At 40.2% G+C, this 21,581-nt stretch overlaps 1 protein-coding gene across 4 annotated transcripts in view; it reads left to right on the forward strand.

The window, feature by feature from the left end:
• LOC136114589 (ubiquitin-associated protein 2-like) overlaps positions 1-21,581 on the forward strand; it is a 101,770-nt gene that overhangs the window by 22,857 nt on the left and 57,332 nt on the right. For 2 of the 4 annotated variants that reach the window (XM_065859967.2, XM_065859969.2), the window contains exons 6-8: positions 5,052-5,106; positions 6,300-6,403; positions 16,455-16,510. The exons of 1 other annotated variant lie outside the window; for it this stretch is intronic. In XM_065859967.2, coding sequence (XP_065716039.1) covers positions 5,052-5,106; positions 6,300-6,403; positions 16,455-16,510 — 215 coding nt within the window. The remainder of the gene's footprint in view (positions 1-5,051; positions 5,107-6,299; positions 6,404-16,454; positions 16,511-21,581) is intronic. One more of the 4 variants, XM_065859970.2, reaches the window with a different exon arrangement.

Here is a 21,581-nt window from a genome sequence, read left to right on the forward strand (position 1 = left end):
TGTTGTGGGTGCTGAAAATTTACAGAGAGACTTGACAATTTCATCCTAAAAAAGAACCACAGCAGCAAGAGGGAAAACCATTGAGGAAGTCTGAGCCACAAATGGTTGAAGACCAGGAGACCTGAGAAATTGTACTGTGGTTTCAGTTCTTGTACTCTTCCTTAGATATCTAATTGACCATAGCTGGTAGATGAACCTTTGAACTTGGTTCAGCATATAAAGTGTTACAGATTCATGTGTAGTAATTCTCCTGGTTTGCAAAGTGAAAATGGATTTGTTGCTTTTACTTCTATTACATGATTCCCTTCCTCTCTTAGTTTTTCCAGAGTAACGTGAGCATGCCATAAATATGGATGCTGACAGGGAATTTTTTTCTAGCAAAACAGAAATAAAAATCAAAGGGAAAAAAATTATGTTTTAATTTTGGACTTAATCAGCATGACAAGTAGCCTTTCAAACTTTTGGTTTTTCTGTTGGCTGTATAAGAAAGTAAAACAGCTTATCTGTTTTGTAAATACATGACTATAGTCCAGCTTGTATTTTAGATTTTTTTTTAAACATTTTTAAATAAGTAGTATGCTATCCTTGAAAAAAAAAGAAGAGTTTCTGTAACCAGAATTGCATTTTCTTGTTTTAAAAGCTTAACACAGTTGGTATAGGATATATTTTTGATTTCCTTTGTCAGAACTAGTAAGGATGTTGCTTTTTCTAAAGCATAGAATGTAGAGCAGACCTTCTGGAGGTTGTAATCCGAAGTCCATTTAGTTTTGCTGTAGTTGGTTCTGCATTAGTTAGGAAGCTCTGTGTGTCATGTTTTTTTGGTGTTGTGTTTTTGGTGGTTTTTTTTTTTTTTTTTTGAGATTAACCAGAATTTAACTTTAACATAAATTATTTTTTTTCTTTTAAACGTAACTTTAGAATTGAAAGTTTTCTGCATGTACTTCTAAAAATGGTTATTAGAGTACATGCAGTATGTAAAACTGATACAACGCTTCTAGCTGTATGACTAATAAGACAAAAATTATTTGAATTATTAAATATAATTTCATTGTTTGTTTTGGTAGTATGGAATACCTAGAATACAAACAGCCTATACTTAGTTCCCTTATCTCTTCATAAGGCTTAAGCCTCTGTTACCTCAGCGTGTGCTGGGAATATGGCTGGCTCTGCATTTCCAGAGCAGAGACCAGGGCTGTTCAGTTACTGTGTAGTCAGAGATAAGCACAAATCTAGGGTGTTGCCTGCCCTTCCAGTCTGCATTTCCTTTTCCTTTCAGCTGTTCTTAGGCTTCTTTCTTAACCTTAAAGTATCTTTCTCTAATTTAAACCTGTCAGTGTGAAAATCTGAGTTTTGAAATGAAGTACCTGTCTTGCAGTGGAAAGATTTAGGTCTGCAAACTGGATTTTCTACAGAATAGGCTATTAAATTAATGGGCTAGTCCCATCTGAGCTGTGGTACTACACACTTTTCTCATGCTCCCAAGTAGTGTGCGTTTGTTTTGGGGGAAGAAACATGAATGAGATGAACGATTATTTCCATGAGTGGACAGTACCAGAGTGAAGACTTAATCATGTGTTTGAGTGTTTTGGACTCCCAATGGGTTTTAATGGAAACAGAAAATCTTGCCACCTGCCTGTGTATAAGTGTTGACTTCTATAGAATTCATTCCAGAAAAGAAAAATGTAAATTGAATAAGTGATGGCTAATGTGAACTTAGTCAACTGAAGGAGGTGTGCTGGAGAGTAGGAAAAAAAACACCAACAAAACACAGTTGAACAGAGTTACAATGTTAAAGGAAGTAAAACCATGTTTTAAATAGTTCATCGTTTAAAGTGACATTGGATAAGAGGTAGTAGCAGGAATGTTGATCAGAATCAACTTTAAACATAGTTCCCCAGTCCTGGTTTCCTGGAACAGAAATGAGTAAGCAATGCTGCCTTGATATATTTTAGGCTGTTGTTTGTAGATCCAAGTGTAAAATAATGTGAAGAAATGTTATGAGGTTTGATGAGGCAGGGCAGTAATTTTGTTTGCCTGATGTCCATCATTTGCTTTTGTACTCAATATGTTGATTGATTGTAAGAAAGTCCGTTCCTTTAGACTCACTAGAAGATTTAATGAACTACTGCCAAGTCACTTGTTTTCTTTTTGTAGGTAGATGTAAATGTTCATAGAAGACTCACTGATTATGAATTACCACAAGAATTTTTTTTTGTAAACATTGACCATTGTGATCTAAACCATATATACACGCATCTCTTTTGAATAGTGTTAAAGCTATAATTTTATGTTACAAGCATAAACTGATATTACTGTTGTGAGGAATTGGTCTTGTCTGTCTCCTGGTGCATTTGAAGCTTATTGATCTCAGTTTAAAATTAACCAAGCCAAAAAAGAAAAAAGTGCAGCAGGCAGCATGGTAGCTGGGGACAACAGGTTTCTTTGGTGGCTATACCTAGTGTAAAGGTGACTGGTTTTTCTGGCATTTAGCAAGTAGGGAAACTGGTTTGGAGAGCTTATAATGAACTTTGAACTAATAATTTTGTTTTCTGATGGTGGTTTTGTGCTCACTCACTAATATGTGGAAAACTGTCAGTGCAAGAAAGAGAGCAGAGTTTGTGATCACTGGTGAGAAAGACCTCAGTTGTAGTAGTGTGGGTTTGTTATAGATGATCACAATAAATAGCATGCACTCATCGGAATAAATTGCTTAGAATTTATTACAGCAAGCGGGCAAAACAGCACTGGGCAACTGGGGAGTCTGTGCTCCACCACGGCACGCCTTTCCAGTAGCAGCAAGCTTGCTTAAATGTGGTAAAGGATTACGTATTCATGGTTATTCCAGAAATGCCTATAAATATTCATAACTTTTCCTTGAAAAGGCCGTTCTTATTAAAATGAGTTCCAAGGAATTATATCTATAGTCTTCAGCTTTGGCTCTTTCCTGTTGTGCCTGCACAGTGTCTCCAGGTGGTCACGGGTGGGGGTCTTTTGAATGAAGGCTGCAGTCTATCTTGTCGTGCACTTCTCATCTTTGGCCTAGCACGCTGGGTTTGGCCAAGGCTCCAACAGCTTGAGCTGGTTTTCCTTCCACTTTGTGCTGAAGACCCCCGTTATCCCGTTCACACAAGGATGCAACTGGGCCCTTATCTCTGTCAGTCTCTTCCTGAATGTTCTGCAGGGTACACTAAATTAGGTTTTTACACATATCTGTGGAACAAGTTGCTTTTTTACAAAGACTACATACAGGTTGCATTGTTTAATGGCAGCATGTACTAATATCATGTTATATGCTCAGGTTTCACAGCCACTGATAACATATCCACTTAGACCGGTTTGATTAACAAATGTATTGTTAAGTCTATTACAGGTTTAAGTGGGTTTAAGCTATTGTGGGATTGCACGCTCAGAATTTGGGTCCCTGGTCTGAATTGCAGTGTGAAGCCCCATTTGCTCACTGACCTTTTAGTCACTGTTAAAAAGCATCAAAAGTTTGCAAATACCTGATGGGGAATTCATAGTTGCTTTGTGAATAACTTCTGTGTTAGAAGATCGTGCTTTCTAATTGTTTTTAATGCCATGTTTTTTTTTTTTTCCCCGAGAGAAGTAACTTTCTTAGATAGCAGTTGTCATCTTGTATAGGATATCAGTAAAGCTGTCCTGCTATTTTGATGCTTCTAAGAAGTCCTTGAAAATGTAGGTAGTAGACATTTTAGAGGTCCAGAAATGTCTCTTAAAACTTGGACAGTGAACTAGGGCAAGGGAAAGAACAAGTTGTGAGGGGAGGGAAAGGAAATTCATTTAAATAAGGACTTCCTAAACTGGTTTTACCATGTTGGTGGAGCTACTGTTCTTATTCAGTTTAGGGGGTCCCCTGAAAACAAGGGGTAATTTTGATCCAAATTCATATAGCCTTTCATGGATGATTCTGATGTTTGTACAACCAGTGTATTGGTGATTTAGGATTACAACTTTTGTGCTCTGGTAAACTTGCAGTTGCTTGGTGATTTACCACATAATTTTGTCATTAAACATTGTTTTGTTCTCAGTCTGCAGCTCTTGACCTCCTCCTGTTCTTGTAATACAAAATAATATTCATAGTCTTCCTCAAAAAAAAAAAAAAAAAAAAACAAAAACAAACAACAACCCACAAACAAAAAAACCCAAACAACAAAAAATCACCCCCCCCCCCAAAAAAAAAAACCAAACAACAACAAAAAACAAAACAAAAACTATGTAGAAATATGTTGCATGTAAGAAATAGTTTCTAACAGTTTATTTAGACATGCTCTTTATGGATTATTAAGAAATAAAAAATTTTCATGCCTTGTTGGCACCATGCAACATGCAAAACTAAAGTCATTCACTGTATCAAGAAGCTTGTAAACTGAGGCTGGTAATCAAAATTGGAGGCAACACATATTTCTTGTTAAAATTGAAATTAATATTCTTGTGGGTGATAACAAGGAAGTTTGAGTAATTTGAATTGGGAAATTTTCATGTCAGTAACTATGACTAACTAAGGAGGAAGCAGAAAGAATATGTGGTTGCAGGTTGGCAAAAGCACATGAGGATAGTGTTGGACAGGTGAGCTGAGTCAGAGAAGGAAACAAATGGAGTATTTAAACCTTCTCCTCACAGACAAGAAGTGACAGGGAATTTCTTGAGAGATCAGGGAGGCTGGGATTCTAGAGCATCTTAAGCAAGAGTGAGAAAGTAGAGACAAAATTTCGAAACATATCTAATTTGGCAATAGCAGTCTCATGTGGGATGCATATCTAGCTAAGTCCTTTTCTTGGCATTTGGAGCTACTTCGCTAGATACAGAAAAGATAGCAAAGAATTGCAAGTCCTGCTGAAACACCTACTCTTAAATGAACAATGGTTTACTTGTGTGTGTTAGGGAAACAAATTATCTTGTGAGGAAATTTGGGAAGTAAATTATATTTAACTACAGTAGTTTTCTTCTTCAACCATAGTATTTTCTAATGTGACAGACTAGCAATTGGCGGCTCCTCTGCCATTGCTGTTAAATGGTGTTTTCTCTCCTAGGGTTTGGACGTGGCAGAGGGAGAGGAGCGGGGAGGTTTTCAGCCCAAGGCATGGGGTAAGAAACATGCAGAGCACAGATTTTGGCAAGGATCAAACTCAGTGGCAATAATAATTGACAATATTAATATTGCCACTGTATGTATTAATATTGCTGTATGTTTGATAAACCAATGTGGATGCAAAATTTCACAGATCTGTTAGATGATTAATGGATTGTTTTTGTCTTAAACCAGTATTTCTAACTAGACACACCTATACAAACCTAATGTAAGTTCACTCAATGTTATCTCAAACTTGGAGAACCCGTTTGTACCTATCAATAGCAGCCACATAGTGCCTAAGAGGCTGAAAGTTCTGTGTGGTGTGTATAGTCCTAGGTCAATTTAAAAAAAAAAAAAAGTTCCAAGTTTTATGAAAAACCAGAAAGACTAGCAATTATAAACTTTTTCCTGTTTTTGAAGTTTCATGCTTTAGCTGTTTGGATGTACATCCACCCTAAAACAGAATCAAAAGAAGTTACTCAGCAGCTCTGAAGTTTGTTCTCACTTTTGATGGAATAACTAGCTTCAGAGAAGTGTAGCCTCCACTACTTTCACTTGGTGTTTGCCTTTATTGACATTTCATGTAATATCAGTGATATCATGATGAACAGAAGGCTCATTCTACTTCTCTAATAATCCTTCTTGTTCATGCTTCTAGATGATAAAATAAAAATAGGTTTTTCTTCAGTAATCCTTTTTTACCTTTTATCTGCATCTGTGTGTTTTGGCATTGGTGTCCGGAGTGTATTCTGAAATAGTCTTACTGATGTTCCAACTCCTGTCCTGCACAGGTCTGGTGCTCTGAAAGGATAAGATACTGGTTTCTCATCAGTCAGCCACCTGCTGAGAAACTGTCAGCTGAGAGGGGCTTATAGTTGTGCATATAAACTAATACTTTATAAGACTGGGAGGAGTAGGTATGCTGTTAACTGCATTTTCAGGAATTGCTGTTTTCGTTCAGTTTCTCTACAGTAATTTTTTTTTTCAGTCTCCACTTTTTTCTCCTCTTATTTAGTTTATTGTTTCTCCCATTTTTATCTGTGTCTGCTCATAGAGGAAACATTTCTTTTGAAACCAAAACTATCAAGACAAATTATGTCGAAATTGAGATGTTAAGTCTAATACAACTTCAGCTAAAAATGATGACACTTGTGTTCATTGAATGACCCATGTGTTCTCTTCCATTTCTTAACTTTTAAAACTCTAGGACATTTAACCCTGCAGACTATACAGAGTCTTCTGCCACTGATGGCTTTGGGACAAAATCAGAGATTTGGGAGGCTGGTCAGGATGATGCAGATGATGGAACTGGTAAGATGCTTCAAGAAGTGGAAGGATTGGAATGAAGACCTATAGCAAATTGCAGTTCAAATAACTATTCTGTTAGTGTTCAGTTAACTTCTGAAAATGTGAATACATCTTGCATGCCACAAATATTAGTTCATTTTTATAGCTTAACTGCTGCTCATGTGCAGAGCACATGCTGTAGCCTGAGGGACACTCTGGTTAGAATGAAGGGAAGGCAATTTGCCTTTTTTTGTTGTTGTTTGGTTTTTTTTGTTTTGTTTGTTTGTTTTTTGTTTTTGTTTTGTGGGTGGTGTGGGTTTTTTTTGTTTTGTTTTGTTGTTTTTTGTTGGTGTGTTGTTTTTGTGTGTGTGTGTTTTGTTAGGGTTTTTTTGTTTGTTTTCATACTAACAATCCCTTGAGGGACCAAGAGATTTGAAGAGTTATTGGAAGAACCTTATATGTGAAGAATTGTTTAGATATCTTAAGTACTGCTTAAGAGCTCACCTAATGTAGTTACGGAGTATAAGTCCTACTAAAAGTGATTGATCTGCAGGCATTGGGCAGTAAGGTGTGAATATATAAGTAGAAGAAGAAAAAGAAAAGAAAAACCATTTACAAATATTACTCCACTCAGTGACACTAGGATGGCTTTGGCAGCCCCACCTGTACAACACAGGAATGTAAGAATGTGAGTCTCTGGGATAGAGGAGAGTTCCAAGATCTGCCACCTTTGAAGAGAATTATTAACTAAAGCATGAGTAGGCTCTTGAGTGGAAGCCAAAAGAGCAGTTTGCATGTCTGAAGACAGAGGCAGCTTTGTGTTTCTGTATGAAGTTTCAAGTGTGAAGTATACGCTTGCAGCTAAAGGCATGAGAAAGGCATCTTTTGGAAAGGAACTGCATAGCAGTGGTTTTGTGGTGATTCAGAAATGAAGAATGTGACCTGCTTGTCTGTGATTGGGAAAAAAGGATATGTTGTTGCTTCCCATATTCTAAAACAGGAGATGTAGACAAAGGAAACACTGTGTCATCATGATGGAGAAATTAATGTACATTATTGTTCACACTTGGGAACCACCAAGTGATAGGTTTTTTTGTTTGTTTGTTTGGGTTTGTTTGTGGTTTTTTTTTTTTTTTTAACCCCAGCAAAAAGGTAACTTTTCTGATGTCTTCATTGCTGGAGCCTACTTGGTTGATTTTTTCATCAACCCCTGTGTCAAGGGTGAAAGGAAAAGGCTGATACTGGAGGCCAGGGTGTACTCCATTGAGCTCTGCTGTGAGCCTTTTGAGATGCAGCTTTCTAAACTTCATACAAGCCATTTTCCTCTTAACCAGAGGAGACCATAACAGGTTCAGAGTTTAGGAGGGCTCATTAGGCAGCTGTCTTGTCATTTGGAGTGCTCTCTAGTCCAGTGTGGGGAGGGTGGTGCTGAGTATATTAATGGTTATTGAAAGGGAGCTCTTTTGCCAAATTATGGCATCTTTCCAAGGAATTACTTTTGAAATTACTTGGTTCTATAGCACAAACTGAAATGCACCTTTTACTTTCACTCATGTTAGTTTTTGAAATAAGTTTATGAGATAATGAGTTAGAAGGACACCTAATCACTTGAAAATTCCCCTAGGAATACTGATACTGTTGTTTGCTATATGGAAGTGGAGGGCAGTGTATTTTGTCACAAGTATTGCAGAAGCAATAAGGTTAACTAACTAAAGAAAGGAGGCATACAAGAAAGGCATGAGGAGACTGGACCAGAGGTAGAAAATTCACTTGTTAGTTATTAATTAATGCAACTGTAAGACTGTGCCTTACAAATGACTTTGACTTGTGCTCCACTTCCCAAGTGAGCTCAAATGTTTCATGACTGTCCCTGCTAACTCTGGGTAGTCTTCATGTGCCTCCCCCGTGGCAACCTCTGTTCCTTCTTGTAGGCATCTCCTCAGTCTTCAGGAATGGAAGAATTCTGCCTAGGAATAAGAGTAGCTTGGTGTGGCTAAACAGATCCCTGTAAGAGTACCATTGTGTCTACATGGGGGTTTGCTGCTGAGAAAACAGATTGGTGGAAATTCAAAGTTGACATGTGGAACTTTTTGGATGCCAAGTGCATATTTGCTGTTAGGCTGTCCACGTCACTGAGAACTGCAGTGAACTTCAGTAATGCAACTTAAGACATGTATGGAAAGTTGGGAAGCATGGTATGGAGAAGGTGTGAGAAGGCATTTGGGAATATTCCCTGGCCTTGTCAGATTAATGGTTCTTAGGGGTATGAATGAGTGAGTGTCAGTGTGGGGAGTACCTACAAAATCATTTGGTTGGTGGAAATTTAAAGTAAACTAGTTAAGTGTAAATGTTCTTTTTGGATGCTAAGTACCTTTTTGTTGCTAATCTTAATTTACTTTCAGTGCAAGTGGAAAAGGCAGCATAATTGACAAAACAAAAATGTCTCTATATATATGACTGTAGGAAGAGTGTTTTATTTTAGTGTTTAGACAAGCCATAGGAATGTCAGAAATAAGTCCCTGAGTCAAAAAGATCTCTTTTTAAACAGTAGGCTTTGAAATGGAATAATTTAGTTTTGTCCAAGTGGAAAACACTTGGAGCAGTGGAGACAGCTTGCAACATCAACAACGCATTTGGCCCAGGAGCTGCTAATGAATGTACGGTGCAGTGGTGGTTCAAGAAGTTTCGCAAAGGAGACAAGAGCCTTGAGGATGAGGAGCAAAGTGGCCGGCCATCAGAAGTTGACAACAACTAATTGAGAGCAATCACCGAAGCTGATTCTCTTACAACTACATGAGAACTTGCTGAAGAAATCAACGTTGACCATTCTACGGTCATTCGGTGTTTGAAGCACATTGGAAAGATGGAAAAGCTTGATAAGTGGGTGCCTCATGAGCTGACTGAAAATAAAAATAAATGTCATTTTGAAGTGCTGTCTTCTCTTATTCTATGCAAGAGCAATGAACTATTTCTTGATTGGATTGTGATGTGTGATGAAAAGTGGATTATATACGACAAGAAGAACCTCCAAAGCATTTCCCATAGCCAAACTTGCACCAAAAAAAGGTCATGGTCACTGTTTGGTGGTCTGCTGCCGGTCTGATCCACTACAGCTTTCTGAATCCCGGCAAAACCATTCCATCTGAGAAGGATGCTCAGCAAATCCATGAGATGCACTGACAACTGCAACACTTGCAGCTGCATTGGTCAACAGAAAGGGCCCAATTCTTCTTCACAACAACACCCAACTGCACATTGCACAACCAACGCTTCAAAAGTTGCATGAATTGGGCTAAGAAATTTTGCCTCAACTGCCGTATTCACCTGACATCTCATCAACTGACTACCACTTCTTCAAGCATCTTGACAACTTTTTGCAGGGAAAACACAACCAGCAGGATGCAGAAAATGCTTTCCAAGAGTTTGTTGAATCCTGAAGCATGGATTTTTATGCTACAGGAATAAACAAACTTATTTCTTGTTAGCAAACTGTGTTGATTGTGATGGTTCGTATTTTGATTAATAAATATGTTTTATGGCCTAGTTATAATGATTTAAATTTTACCAGCCAAAACTGCAATTATGTTTGTACCATCCTAATAAATAGATTCAGTTTTCCAAAAGGTGATGGGGGATATTTAAGAGTTGGGCTTGATTTGTCTGAGTTATTTTTCTGCTTGTTTTAGCAGACTCTGAACTCTCTTGTTAGAGTTCTGACACCAACGTGAGGTTTGTCTTCTACAGAGGTAGGCCTTGCTCTGACTGATGGGAGATAAGCAGGGCAAATATCAGGATGAATTTATTTAAAGAATAAATATCAAAGGGATCCTGTGCTGGTCAGGAGAATTGAAAGAAAATCAACTGTTTCTCTAAAAACTGCTGTGCATTGGGCTCTTCCTCCTTTACAAAATTTCTGTGGAAATGTGTGGTTTAGTCTAGAAATTTGAGGTGTTGTAGCAATTTTGCTGTGCTCAGATATGATTATTAGTTGTTTTTCAAGTGCCTTGATATTTTGTGGCAGATATGGGTTAGATGGATGGACTGTTTGGTGAATGAGGAACTGGCTGGATGGTTGCACCCAGAGGGTAGTGGTCAATGGCACAATGTCTGGATGGACACTGGTGACAAGTGGTGTCCCTCAGGGGACTGTTTGGGTACCAGTACTGTTTATTATCTTTAGCAGTGACATAGATTATGGGATCGAGTGCACCCTCACCAAGTTTGCAGATGACACCAAGCTAAGTGGTGCAGTTGACACACCTAAGGGACAGGATGCCATCCAGAGGGACCTGGACGAGCTCAAGAAGTGGGCCCATGTGAACCTCATGAGGTTTAACAAGACCAAGTGCAAGGTCCTGCACCTGTGTTGGGGCAATCCCTGGTATCAATACAGGCTGGGGGATGAAGGGATTGAGAGCAGCCCTGCAGAGGAGGACTTGGGGGTACTGGTGGATCAAAGATTGGACATGAGCCAATGATGTGCACTTGCAGCCCAGGAGGCCAATTGTATCTTGGGCTGCATCAAAAGGAGTTTGGCCAGCAGGTCGAGGGAGGTGATTCTGCCCCGGTGAGACCCCACCTGGAGTCCTGCATCCAGCTCTGGAGTCCTCAGTACAAGAAAGATTTGGACCTGTTGGAGAGGGTCCAGAGGAGGGCCACCAAAATGATCAGAGGGCTGGAACTCCTCTCCTATGAGGAAAGGTTGAGAGAGTTGGGGTTGTTCAGCCTGGAGAAGGCTCTGGGGAGACCTTATTGCAGCCTTTCAGTACTTAAAAGGGGCCTATAAGAAAGATGCAGACAGACTTTTTAGCAGGGCCTGTTATGACAGGATAAGAAGTAGTGGTTGTAACTAAAGGAGGGGAGATTCAGGCTGGACCTGAGGAAGAATTTTTTTTTCCAATCAGAGTAGTAAAACACTGGCCCAGGTTGCCCAGAGAGGTGGTGGATGCCCCATCCCTGGAAACATTCAAGGCCAGGCTGGATGGGGGCTGTGAGCAACCTGCTCTGGGTGAAGATGTTCCTGCTCATTGCAGGGGAGCTGGACTAGATTACCTTTTCAAAGGTCCCTTCCAACCTAAACTGTTCTGTGATTTTATGATTTAATTACTCCTCCTCTATCTGCTTTTCTCGTTGGGAAGGCTTCTACCCACCCTGATAACTGATTTGTTATTACTAACAGATGTTTGTATACATTTGTAGCCAGCATATCTGCATAATCTATTTGCAGTAGCTGAAAAGGAAAATAGGCCCATGGTTGTTCTCCTAATGCTAAGTTTGGTTTGGGATTTGACAACTTTTGGCAGGTTGGGCAACTACTGGTGATTCTTTTTGTGGCAGTGTAAACCCCCAGTGCTGTCTACACTTCCTGTATCTGGTCAGATACGGCCTGTGCTCATCCATGAGTTTCATCATGAAACTGCCTAGTCACAGCAATTAAATATTTCTTTGGTAGTATCAGTATTGGTTTTCCCCCCAATTGTCTATATTTTGTTGTCATCTTGTTTTGTTTCACCACTTCTCCCATTGTCTCTTTTCTTCCATTGAACAGTCTTTCTCATAAACAATTTTGGGGTCTGTCAAGCTTGTCCATTCACTCTGGTTTGCTAACAGAATTGTGATCGTGCACTGTCTCACAGGTTTTCTGGCTGCAGCCTTCACAGCTGCATCGGCTAAGGTCTTTTTTGATTTCCATAGTGACTTTAGTATGAGCGGTGCAGTGTATTACAGCGATTTCTTTTGGCAGTTGGACTGATTCCAGTAAATTGTATATTTCTTCCATATTTGCTAGCCCTGATGATGTGAAAACCCCCCCCGCTTTTTCCATAACATACTTGTTGCATGGCATACCTTGAAGGCTTACTTTGAGTCTGTATAGATGTTGACTTTTTTTCCCAGATGTGCTGCACACATTAAGGTTACCAGCTCCGCTCCTTGTGCGCTCAGTCCTGTCAGGAGCAGTTCAACTTCCATCACTTGTTCCTGGCTGACCATGGCACACCCAGGCCATTGTTGTCCATGTAGACAGTGAGACAAGCCACCTATGAAAAGAGCTAAATCTGGGTTCTGCAAGTTAAATCAGTTAAATCAGCTTGTTGTTTGCCACAAGTATGCATCACCTGATCACACTGGTGATGTTCTTCATCATCAGGCAAAAGTATTAGACTAGCTGGATTTAGAGTATTGCATCTTTTTAAGATTACATCATCTGCTGTTTGGAGGATCAGTTCATATTCGTGTGTCTGTTGTGGAGACACTGCTAAAATAATATGCAACTCAAGCGCTATCTGTACTTCATGTGGGACATAAACTGTCACAGGATGTCCCAGAAGAAGTGGACGGGTTTTCTTCTAGTATCATTGCTGCTGCCGCCGCTGATTTAATGCAGGCTGGTACTCCTGCTGTGACCAGAATCTCTCTACCTGTTTCTTTGTCACCAAACATGGAAGTTCAACTACAGTGTCCACTCTTTCTTGGGTGTGTTTCTCACTGCCCTTCCCTTAAAATAATACCCAAGTATTTAACTTCTTTCTGACACAGCTGAAGTTTGGACAGAGATGCAAGGTGCCCTTTCTCCACTAAGGAAGTACGTAAATGCACAGTATCTATTGTACAGGTGCTTTCATCTTTACTGTCTACTAGCAAATCATCTACATATTGCATGAAACCGGACTCACACAGCAGTTTTATATCTCTTAAATAATTTCCTAGTATTCGTGAAAAACATTGTAGGACACCCTGCAAGCCCTTGTGGGAGATGTGTCCAGGTCAGCCGCTGTCCTTTCCACATGAAAGCAAACAAAAGTTGGCTCTTTTCATCTAGCAGGATACTAAAAAAAGGCAGTGGTTAGATCAATTACAGTAAAACATTTTGCCCAATACGGTGTTTTTAGGTGTATAGTGGAGAGATCAGGTACTACTGGGTGAGGAACCACTGCATGCTGGTTAATTGCCCATAAATCTTGTACAAAGCAATATTCTGGGTTTACATCTTCATCTCATCTGTTTTTCTTTACTGGGAGTATAGGAGTATTGTAGAGTGACTCAAATACATTTAAAATTATTTGAGCTAGATATCTGTAAATTTGTTTTTGAATGCTTTTTTCTGCTTCTTGGGGTATAGGATACCATTTCACAGCAGGAGGAACTCCTCCCTTCCATCATAGACAAACCAGCCACGCTCAGAATTTTTGCAGGTTTTCCCCTTGCCAGCCAGGCATATGCTCTTAAAAATACTTCTGGATGTCAGGGGACACTTAATTCACAAACACACTGTTTGCAAGTGCTTCCTTAAAATTCTGTTGGCTCATTTCCCCATATTTCAACAAGGCTTTTCAGAGCCACCCCCAAAAATCACTTGGGTGTTCATCTAATCTCTGCCTATGTTCTTGTACTTTAGTCCAATTAACCCATAACTCACCATACAGTCTAATTGCTTCTGCTAGATTTTGAAGTGCTGTTTGGCAAGCGGCTCTGTCCCCATTAATATTATAATCCCAATTTGGATCAATAGATGACCAGGGATTCCTATTCCCTCCAACTCACTGAGCTAGTTCTGCAACCTTGTTAATTATTTTCTCTTATCAGGCCAAAATAATTATTTTGAGAGTATTTGAATATTTTTCCAATTTGGGTCATATTCGATACATATATTGGAAAACAACTGAGCACATATTTCAGCATCATCTTTGAATATTGGCATTTTGCCTCCCCATATGGCTAGATCACTAGGATTTCAAGGCTGTTCAGTATATATGTTTAATATAGCCAGAGGCCCCGCTCCCCCCAGTTGTATAGCAGCAGGATTAGGCAGCACATTAGAAATCATAGGATATAGAGTCCAGCAGTTGGCAGAGTAGTATCAGAGCACAGAGAAGAAGAAAAGGCAGGGCAGACACAGTCTGAACTCTGTCATTTGGAGCACTACAGCTATGGCAAGCATTGCTTCTTTTGTCCCGATTCCCCCACTTGGGTGCTTTCTCCCGCACACCCAATTGTCCCAAACATACCAGTAATCCATTTATCCCAGGAATCTGTTTTCTAGGTGATGTTGCAAAAAGGTATGTTTCTGCTGATCAAAGGATCTTTGCTGGACTTCTGTTTTTGGTTATAGATGGCCAATCTTCTCAACATAAGGTTGTTGCATGCTTTTTTGACAAATTCACTGTACCATAAGTTTTCTCCCAATTTTGCAATACCTTGGCTAAGGGCGTCCCTTTCTCTGTGCCAAGTATATTCTCCATTGCCTTTAACTCTGTGCTATGTACATGTTATGCTGATCAGGCCACATACCACCCCTTTAATTTGCATGCATTATGCTGATCAGGCCATGTGCTCCCTCTTTTGAATGTGTGCACTTTACCACGCACCTGTGAACATACTGTAGCAGCACTTTCACTAAATCTGCTCTGGGAATTTTAACACTCACCCTTCGGTGCCTCCTGCTCTTCAAAGGTCCCAGGTGGTCTCACCCATTGCCAGCAGTTGGATGTTTGAAGATGAGAGGCTCTGAAGGTGGTGGCCTAGGGTCCCATCTGGTGTGCCTGGTTAAGTGTTAAGGAAGTTTCTTTTCCCTAGGTTTCCCGTAGCAGAGACTCAGGCATGGATTCCGGAAACTATTCTAAAATAAATAATTTACAAGGTATAGTGTAGAGCAGCTCAAGCTGGGTGCCTCCTGAAGAGGGACCCTCAGCAGGAAAAAACTTAGACAATTATAACCCCCACAATCCAAGCCCCCACCCCCCCGTGGGCCAATTGCAAAATTAGAGTCTGGTGTCTCCCTGTTCTTCATTGGATCTCTTCATTTTCGTCAGATGTGCTGTCAGTTCAAGTCCTGACATTCAGTTGCTATTTTGCACCTGCAGCTGGAGAAAATAAGTTCTTGGTAATCGCTCAAACATTCTTCTGTTAAATGCCATTCTGTTTCTTTACTTATCTCCAGGGAATGCAGCTCCCCTTCTCACTTGAAGACTCTCAGACCTTTTTTACTTAAAGAAACAGAAAGTTCAAAGGTTTACAGCTTGCAAAAGTTATGCTAAGCAAACTTACTTATGCTAAGTGAATGCTATAAAAGAAGTTTCTAAGTTCTGTAAGAAACAGTATACTCAATAATTGAATAAGCTAAGGCAGTCTGCTCCCTATCAGTCCTCCCTTTTCTTTTGTTAAGCATCACTGTTAATATGTGGAGTTCACAAAGTTTTTCTAAATGTGTGATCATCTTCCTAAGTTTTATATACAAAATGATTATTAGCAAGAGGTACAGTAAGCCTAAACCTAGTAAAATTACTACAGGATGCAACATGTGGTTGTATATTCCAGTTTGCTGTGGGTGACCACCCAAAAAGGGTTTCCTACCAGCGGTGCTCTCCATCTTTAAGTCTTTTGAGTATACTGTGTATTTCTTTTGTGTCATGGTAGACAGTGATCAAAGCATTCTGTCCACTTTCTTTTACTTGTTTCAGCACTTGGTGTAGCTCATGATGCAGGAATAATTTCCTCGCTGATGTGAGATTCATTCCAGTGGGTGCAGGCAGTAAATCTTGATATAGTGCATAGTTAGATTGTAACAGTTGGTGGGAGTTGTTGGATTGTTCTGCCCCAAGGAGAAAGTTAACAGGTTGGAAAGGAGCCTTCAGAGGCATATCTTACATCTTGAATTTGAGTATGTTAAAAGTAGGATTATGGATGGTAGAGTAGGTGTTGTGGCTGTATTTTGTTCAGGCTCTATATGAATTTATGAATGAAACTGGGAGGTCCTGTGGGAGGGTTGAGTAACCTCTCACTGTCATTGGGGACATAGAAGGAAATTCTTCCAGTGTTTGGGATTAATCACTGGTTACAGACATGCATTCATGCAAATTATGTATGGAACCATAGTGGGTTTCTGAAATCAGAAAAAACCCTCCCAGAATTTTAAATCTACAGACCAATTTTCTAGAGTTTCCATGTTTCCCACCACCATCTCCTTGCTTTGTTTTTCACTAACATTGAAAACAAGATTGCTTAGAAAGCAGAAGGGTTGAAATATGACATTGTGCTTTTAGCTTGTAACTGTTTTCTTTCCATCCCCAAATTACAGTAGGGCCATGGAAAAACTCAATAGAAGAGTGGACAGCAGAAGACTGGAATGAAGATGTAAGTGTACCTTGTTGGATTGACTGATTGATTATTTACCCTTTTCAGAGTTTCTTTGTTGTCTTCAAAAACTATATATTTGAAGTAATACTTTGCTGTATGCATGCAATGATATTTCGTTCTGTTTCTTGCTGTAATTCCTGTTTAAAATACATATATTTAGATAAGCTTATTTTTTAAATAAAATTGAATCAAGAAATAATTTATTTTGCTGGATGGACAATACTTAGATAATAAAAATTTAAGTTTTATCCCAAATTAATTGAGTTATAGTTCTCCATTGCTCAATGCTGATGGGTGTTAAATGCATACTTCCCCCTACTATTGCGTAGAGATTTAAAACAATATTATCACAAGACTTTTATGTAATTAAGTACTGAAGCTTACTGTTAACTTTAGACTCCTCATTTGATGCTTTTTGTTTGAAATCAGCATAATTGTTCCACTTAGTCCACTTTATGTTCATGAAAAGAAGAATAAGAAGGTAGTAGCATGCTGAAGTTAGCACTTAATTGCTTCATTCTTGTTGTTTCATCATGATGTATTATCTAAAGTACTACAGCAATTTTGGTTCTCATTCTTTATGAGGCAAGACATGTCTTAATGTCTGCAAAATATTTGGCATTTGTAATCATCACTTGTGAAATTTGCATTTGTGATTTTAAGTTTTCAGTTATATTAAAGCTTAAGCAGTTCAGAAAACAAACTAGGTAGCAAGAAATATGGAAAGGAAAACTTAATTTTTAAGAAGTTTTTCGTCTTTTATAGGAACATTCATTATTTCAAGTTTATTTTTAGAAGAGTAAGAGATTGTCTCAGAAGTCATCCCTTTTGCCTCCTCCTGTAGGGTGGCATGTCAGTGTTATCCCTAGAAATGTGTGAATGTGTCATATAACAGATATGAAAACTCTGTCCTTACCTAATGAGAGGGCTGTGTCTTTCAAGAAAATTAAAAGAAACTCTAAAAAAGCTGGGAGGAGACACAGCCAGAACAGATGACCCAAACTAGCCAAAGAGATATTCGATACCATATGACATCATGCTCGGTATATAAACTGTAGGAGCTGGCCGGGGGAAGAATTGCTGCTTGGGAGCAGCCTGGACATCAGCTTTCCAGGTGGTGAATAATTGCATTGTGTATCCCTCGCTTTGTGTATTCTTTTATTGTTATTATTGTTGTTGTTTATCTCTTCCTTTGTTGTCTTGTCAAACTGTTTTTATCCCAACCCATGAGTTTTATAATGAGCAGTTACCCACAGTTCCAGATGAAGTCCAATGCACACAACCCATTGTCCCGTCCCACTCAGTGGGGTGAGGGCAGAGTTAACTTTTGAATACTCTGTGCAGTAACCCAGAGTAGCAACAATTACTGGAGAGGTTCAGTTAAATCACAAATTTACTAAAAACTTGGTGGAATTACAGCAAATAGTGGTTTGGCAAAAGTTTGTAACTATATCATAAAACTTATCAAGACTTCAACAACAAAACTCTCAATGATATTTCCTTTATGTGCTCAGAGTAAGGTTAGAAAGAGAGAAAAGAGAGAGAGATTGATATATCAGAAGAAAGGTAAGATTTCACCACTCCAAAGGTCAGTCAGTCCAGTGATGTTCTCTTGGTGGTGGGTGTGATGAGACTTCATTAATGCCACGTACACAGCACAGGTTTTCTGAGTGAGGAGTTTTTATGCTTATGTCCATTTGCATGCAAGGTAGGAGAGGGCAGCTCGTCTCCTCCCTCTGCTTGCTCCTCATGCTAATTAAGGAGATTGTTCCAGAAATAGGTTGGTAGTCTTGGAAAATAGGTTGGTGGTCTCAAAAGTGCCTAGAAGTGAGTTGTTTTGTCCTCTAGGGGTAGCTGGTCAGTGATTGCTGAATGACCCTGCCTTGGTTCCAGCCCAATTAATCAAGAAAGAGGACTAAAGCCTTGATAGGCCTCAAGGAAGAAACACTGTTCATGCTTTTATCTCAAAAATTTATGTCTTCGTTTTGCAAGGACCTTCAAGAACAGACACAAGTTCTGTCTCCACAGCACTTAATCTGTTCTGGTCAGAAGTTGCAAAAACCAGCTGTTTAAGGCATAACATATACCGTTAATGAGGCCTCTGTTTTGCAAAGAATAGGGGGGGCCTCAAGGTCATCACACCCATGTGGCAGCAATTTCTACAGAGTGCACCATCATTGTATGGAACTCATTGATAGTAATGTCCTGGAAAGAAGGCAAGGGACAAACAGTGGATGAATTGGCCACCCAACTCCATCAATACAAAAGCAAGTCTCTCTTCTTCCCTATGGTCCTGCATCTCAGCTGTGGAGAAACTGCCAGATATGCTAGCTGAGAAACTGTCCTGAGAGTTCCAGTGATTCCAGCATAAGTTCCACTCCCCACCTGTACGGACTAGTATCTCAGCTATTAGGAGTAAGCACAGCAGGTTGAAGGAGGTGATTCTGCCCCTCTGCTCTGGTGAAGCCCCACCTGCAGTACTGCATCCAACTCTGGAGCCCTCAGTACAGGAAAGACATGGACCCATTGGAGTGGGTCCAGAGGAGGGCCACAAAAATGATCAGAGGGATGAAATACCTCTCCTGTGAGGAAATGCCAAAAGAGTTGGGGTTGTTCAGCCTGCAGAAAAGAAGGCTCCAGGGAGACCTTATTGTGACTCTTCAGCACTTAAAAGGGGCCTATAAGATGTGGACAGACTTTTTAGCAGGACCTGTTACGATAGGACAAGGGGTAATGGTTTTAAACTAAAGGAGGGGTGATTCAGGTTGGACATGAGGAAGCAATTTTTTATAATGAAGGTGGTAAAACACTGGCCCAGGTTGCTCAGAGAAGTGGTAGATGCCCCATCCCTGGAAACATTCAAGGCCAGGCTGGACAGGGCTCTGAGCAACCTGATCTGGTAGCTCATTGCAGAGGGGTTGGATTAGATGACCTTTAAAGGTTCCCTTCAATATAAACCATTCTCGGCTCAAGAGAGAGGATATAGAAGGTATGCACCACGAGGCACCCTGTGCTTTTACTTGCATGATCGTGGAGAGGACATGAGGAAGTGGGGTGGAAAACCTACATCACTCCTAGAGGTATGGGTATATGAGAGTTGCAAGGAAAAGCAATCACAAAAGCAAATTCTGCCAGGAAAAATGCTGCTTCAGTTTCCAGAGGGCAGTTCCCCAGACAAAATAAAAGGGCTGATGTTACCTCTGATCCTCTTGAAGGGACTTTTGATTTGTTTTTGCAAGAAGCGATTAATGAATACTATGACCATGATTAGAGGGGCCCTGTCTAGCTAGTAGGAGGAGAGGGACAACCAAGTTTATTGGACTGTGTGGACTCTATGACCTAGAACATCAGACCCACAAGTGTATAAGGCTCTAGTGGACACCAGTGCACAGTGTACCCTAATGCCATCAAGCTCTAATCAGGCAGAATCCATCTGTGTTTCTGGGGTATCCCAACAGTTGACTTTATTAGAAGCCAAAGTGAGCCTAAATGGAAAAGACTGGCAGAAGCACCCCATTGTGACTGACCCAGATGCTCTGTGCATCCTTGGCACAGACTACCTCAGGAGACAGTATTTCTAGGACACAAATGGGTATTGGTGGGCTTTTGGTATAGCGACCTTGGAGACAGAGGACATTAAACAGATGTCTGCCTTACCTGGTCTTTCAGAGGACTCTTCTGTTGTGGGGTTGCTGCAGGTCAAAAAGCAACAGGTGCCAATTGCTACCACGACAGTGCTCTGGTGGCAATATCGCACCAACTGTGACTCTCTGATTCCCACCCATAAGTTGATTTGTCAACTGGAGAACCAAGGAGTGACCAGCAAGACTCGCTCACCCTTTAACATTCACATATGGTTAGTGCAAAAATCTAGTGGAGAGTGGAGTCTAACAGTAGGCTATCGTGGTCTGAATTAGGTCACGCTGCTATTGAGTCCTGTCATGCTGGATATGATAGAACCTTGATATGAACTGGAGTCAAAGTCAGCCAAATTATATTCCAAAATTGACATAACTAATGCATTTTCTCAATTTCTTTGGCAGTAGAGTGCAGGCCACAGTTTGCTTTCACCTAGAGTTGACTGTATTGGAAGCCTAAGTGGAAAAGAATGGCAAAAGGAACCCCATTGTGACTGGCCCAGATGTTCTGTGCGTCCTTGGCATAGACTATCTCAGGAGAGGATATTTTAAGGACCCAAAAGGGTATCGGTGGGCATTTGGCATTGCAGCTATGGAGACAGAGGACGTTTAACAGCTATCATCTACCTTGCCTGGTCTCCTGGAGGACCCTTCTGTTGTAGGATTGCTGAGAGTCAAAGAAAAGCAGATGCAGATTCCTACCACTATGGTGCACTGGAGGCAATATCACACTGAGACTCTCTGATTCCCTCCCATAAATTGATTTGTCAACTGGAGAGCCAAGGAGTGATTAGTAAGACTCATTCACCCTTTAACAGTCCCATATGGCCAGTGTGGAAGTCCAGTGGAGGGTGCAGGCTAACAGTAGACTATCATGGCCTGAATGGAGTCATGCCAGCACTAAGTGTTGCCATGCTGGACATGCTAGAACTGCAATATGAACTGGAATTCAAGGCAGCCACGTGGTATCCCACAACTGGCATTGCTAATGCATTTTTTTTCACTGTCTTTGGCAGTAGAGTGCAGGCCACAGTTTGCTTTCACTTGGAGGGGCATCCAGTACACCTGGAATCAAGTGTCCCAGGGGTGGAAGCACAGCTCCACCAGTTCCCATGGATTCAGACTGCACCGGAAGAGAGGGTAAAGCTCTGGAACACCTGCATTACATTGACAATATCATCATATGGGTCAACACAGCAGAAGTTGTTTTTGAGAAAGGGAAGAAAATAGTTTAAAACCTCCTGAAAGCCAGTTTTGCCATGAAACAAAGTAAGGTCAGGGGACCTGCGTGTCAGATCCAGTTCTTAGGAATAAAATGGCAAGATGGTAGTCATCATATCCTAATGGATGTGTTCAACAAAATAGCAGCTGTGTCCACTGGCTAGCAAAAAGGAAAGACAAGCTTTCTTAGGCATTGTGAATTTTTGGAG

The sequence above is a fragment of the Patagioenas fasciata genome, chromosome W (genome assembly GCF_037038585.1).
Source record: "Patagioenas fasciata isolate bPatFas1 chromosome W, bPatFas1.hap1, whole genome shotgun sequence".
Classification (NCBI taxonomy): Eukaryota; Metazoa; Chordata; class Aves; order Columbiformes; family Columbidae; genus Patagioenas; species Patagioenas fasciata.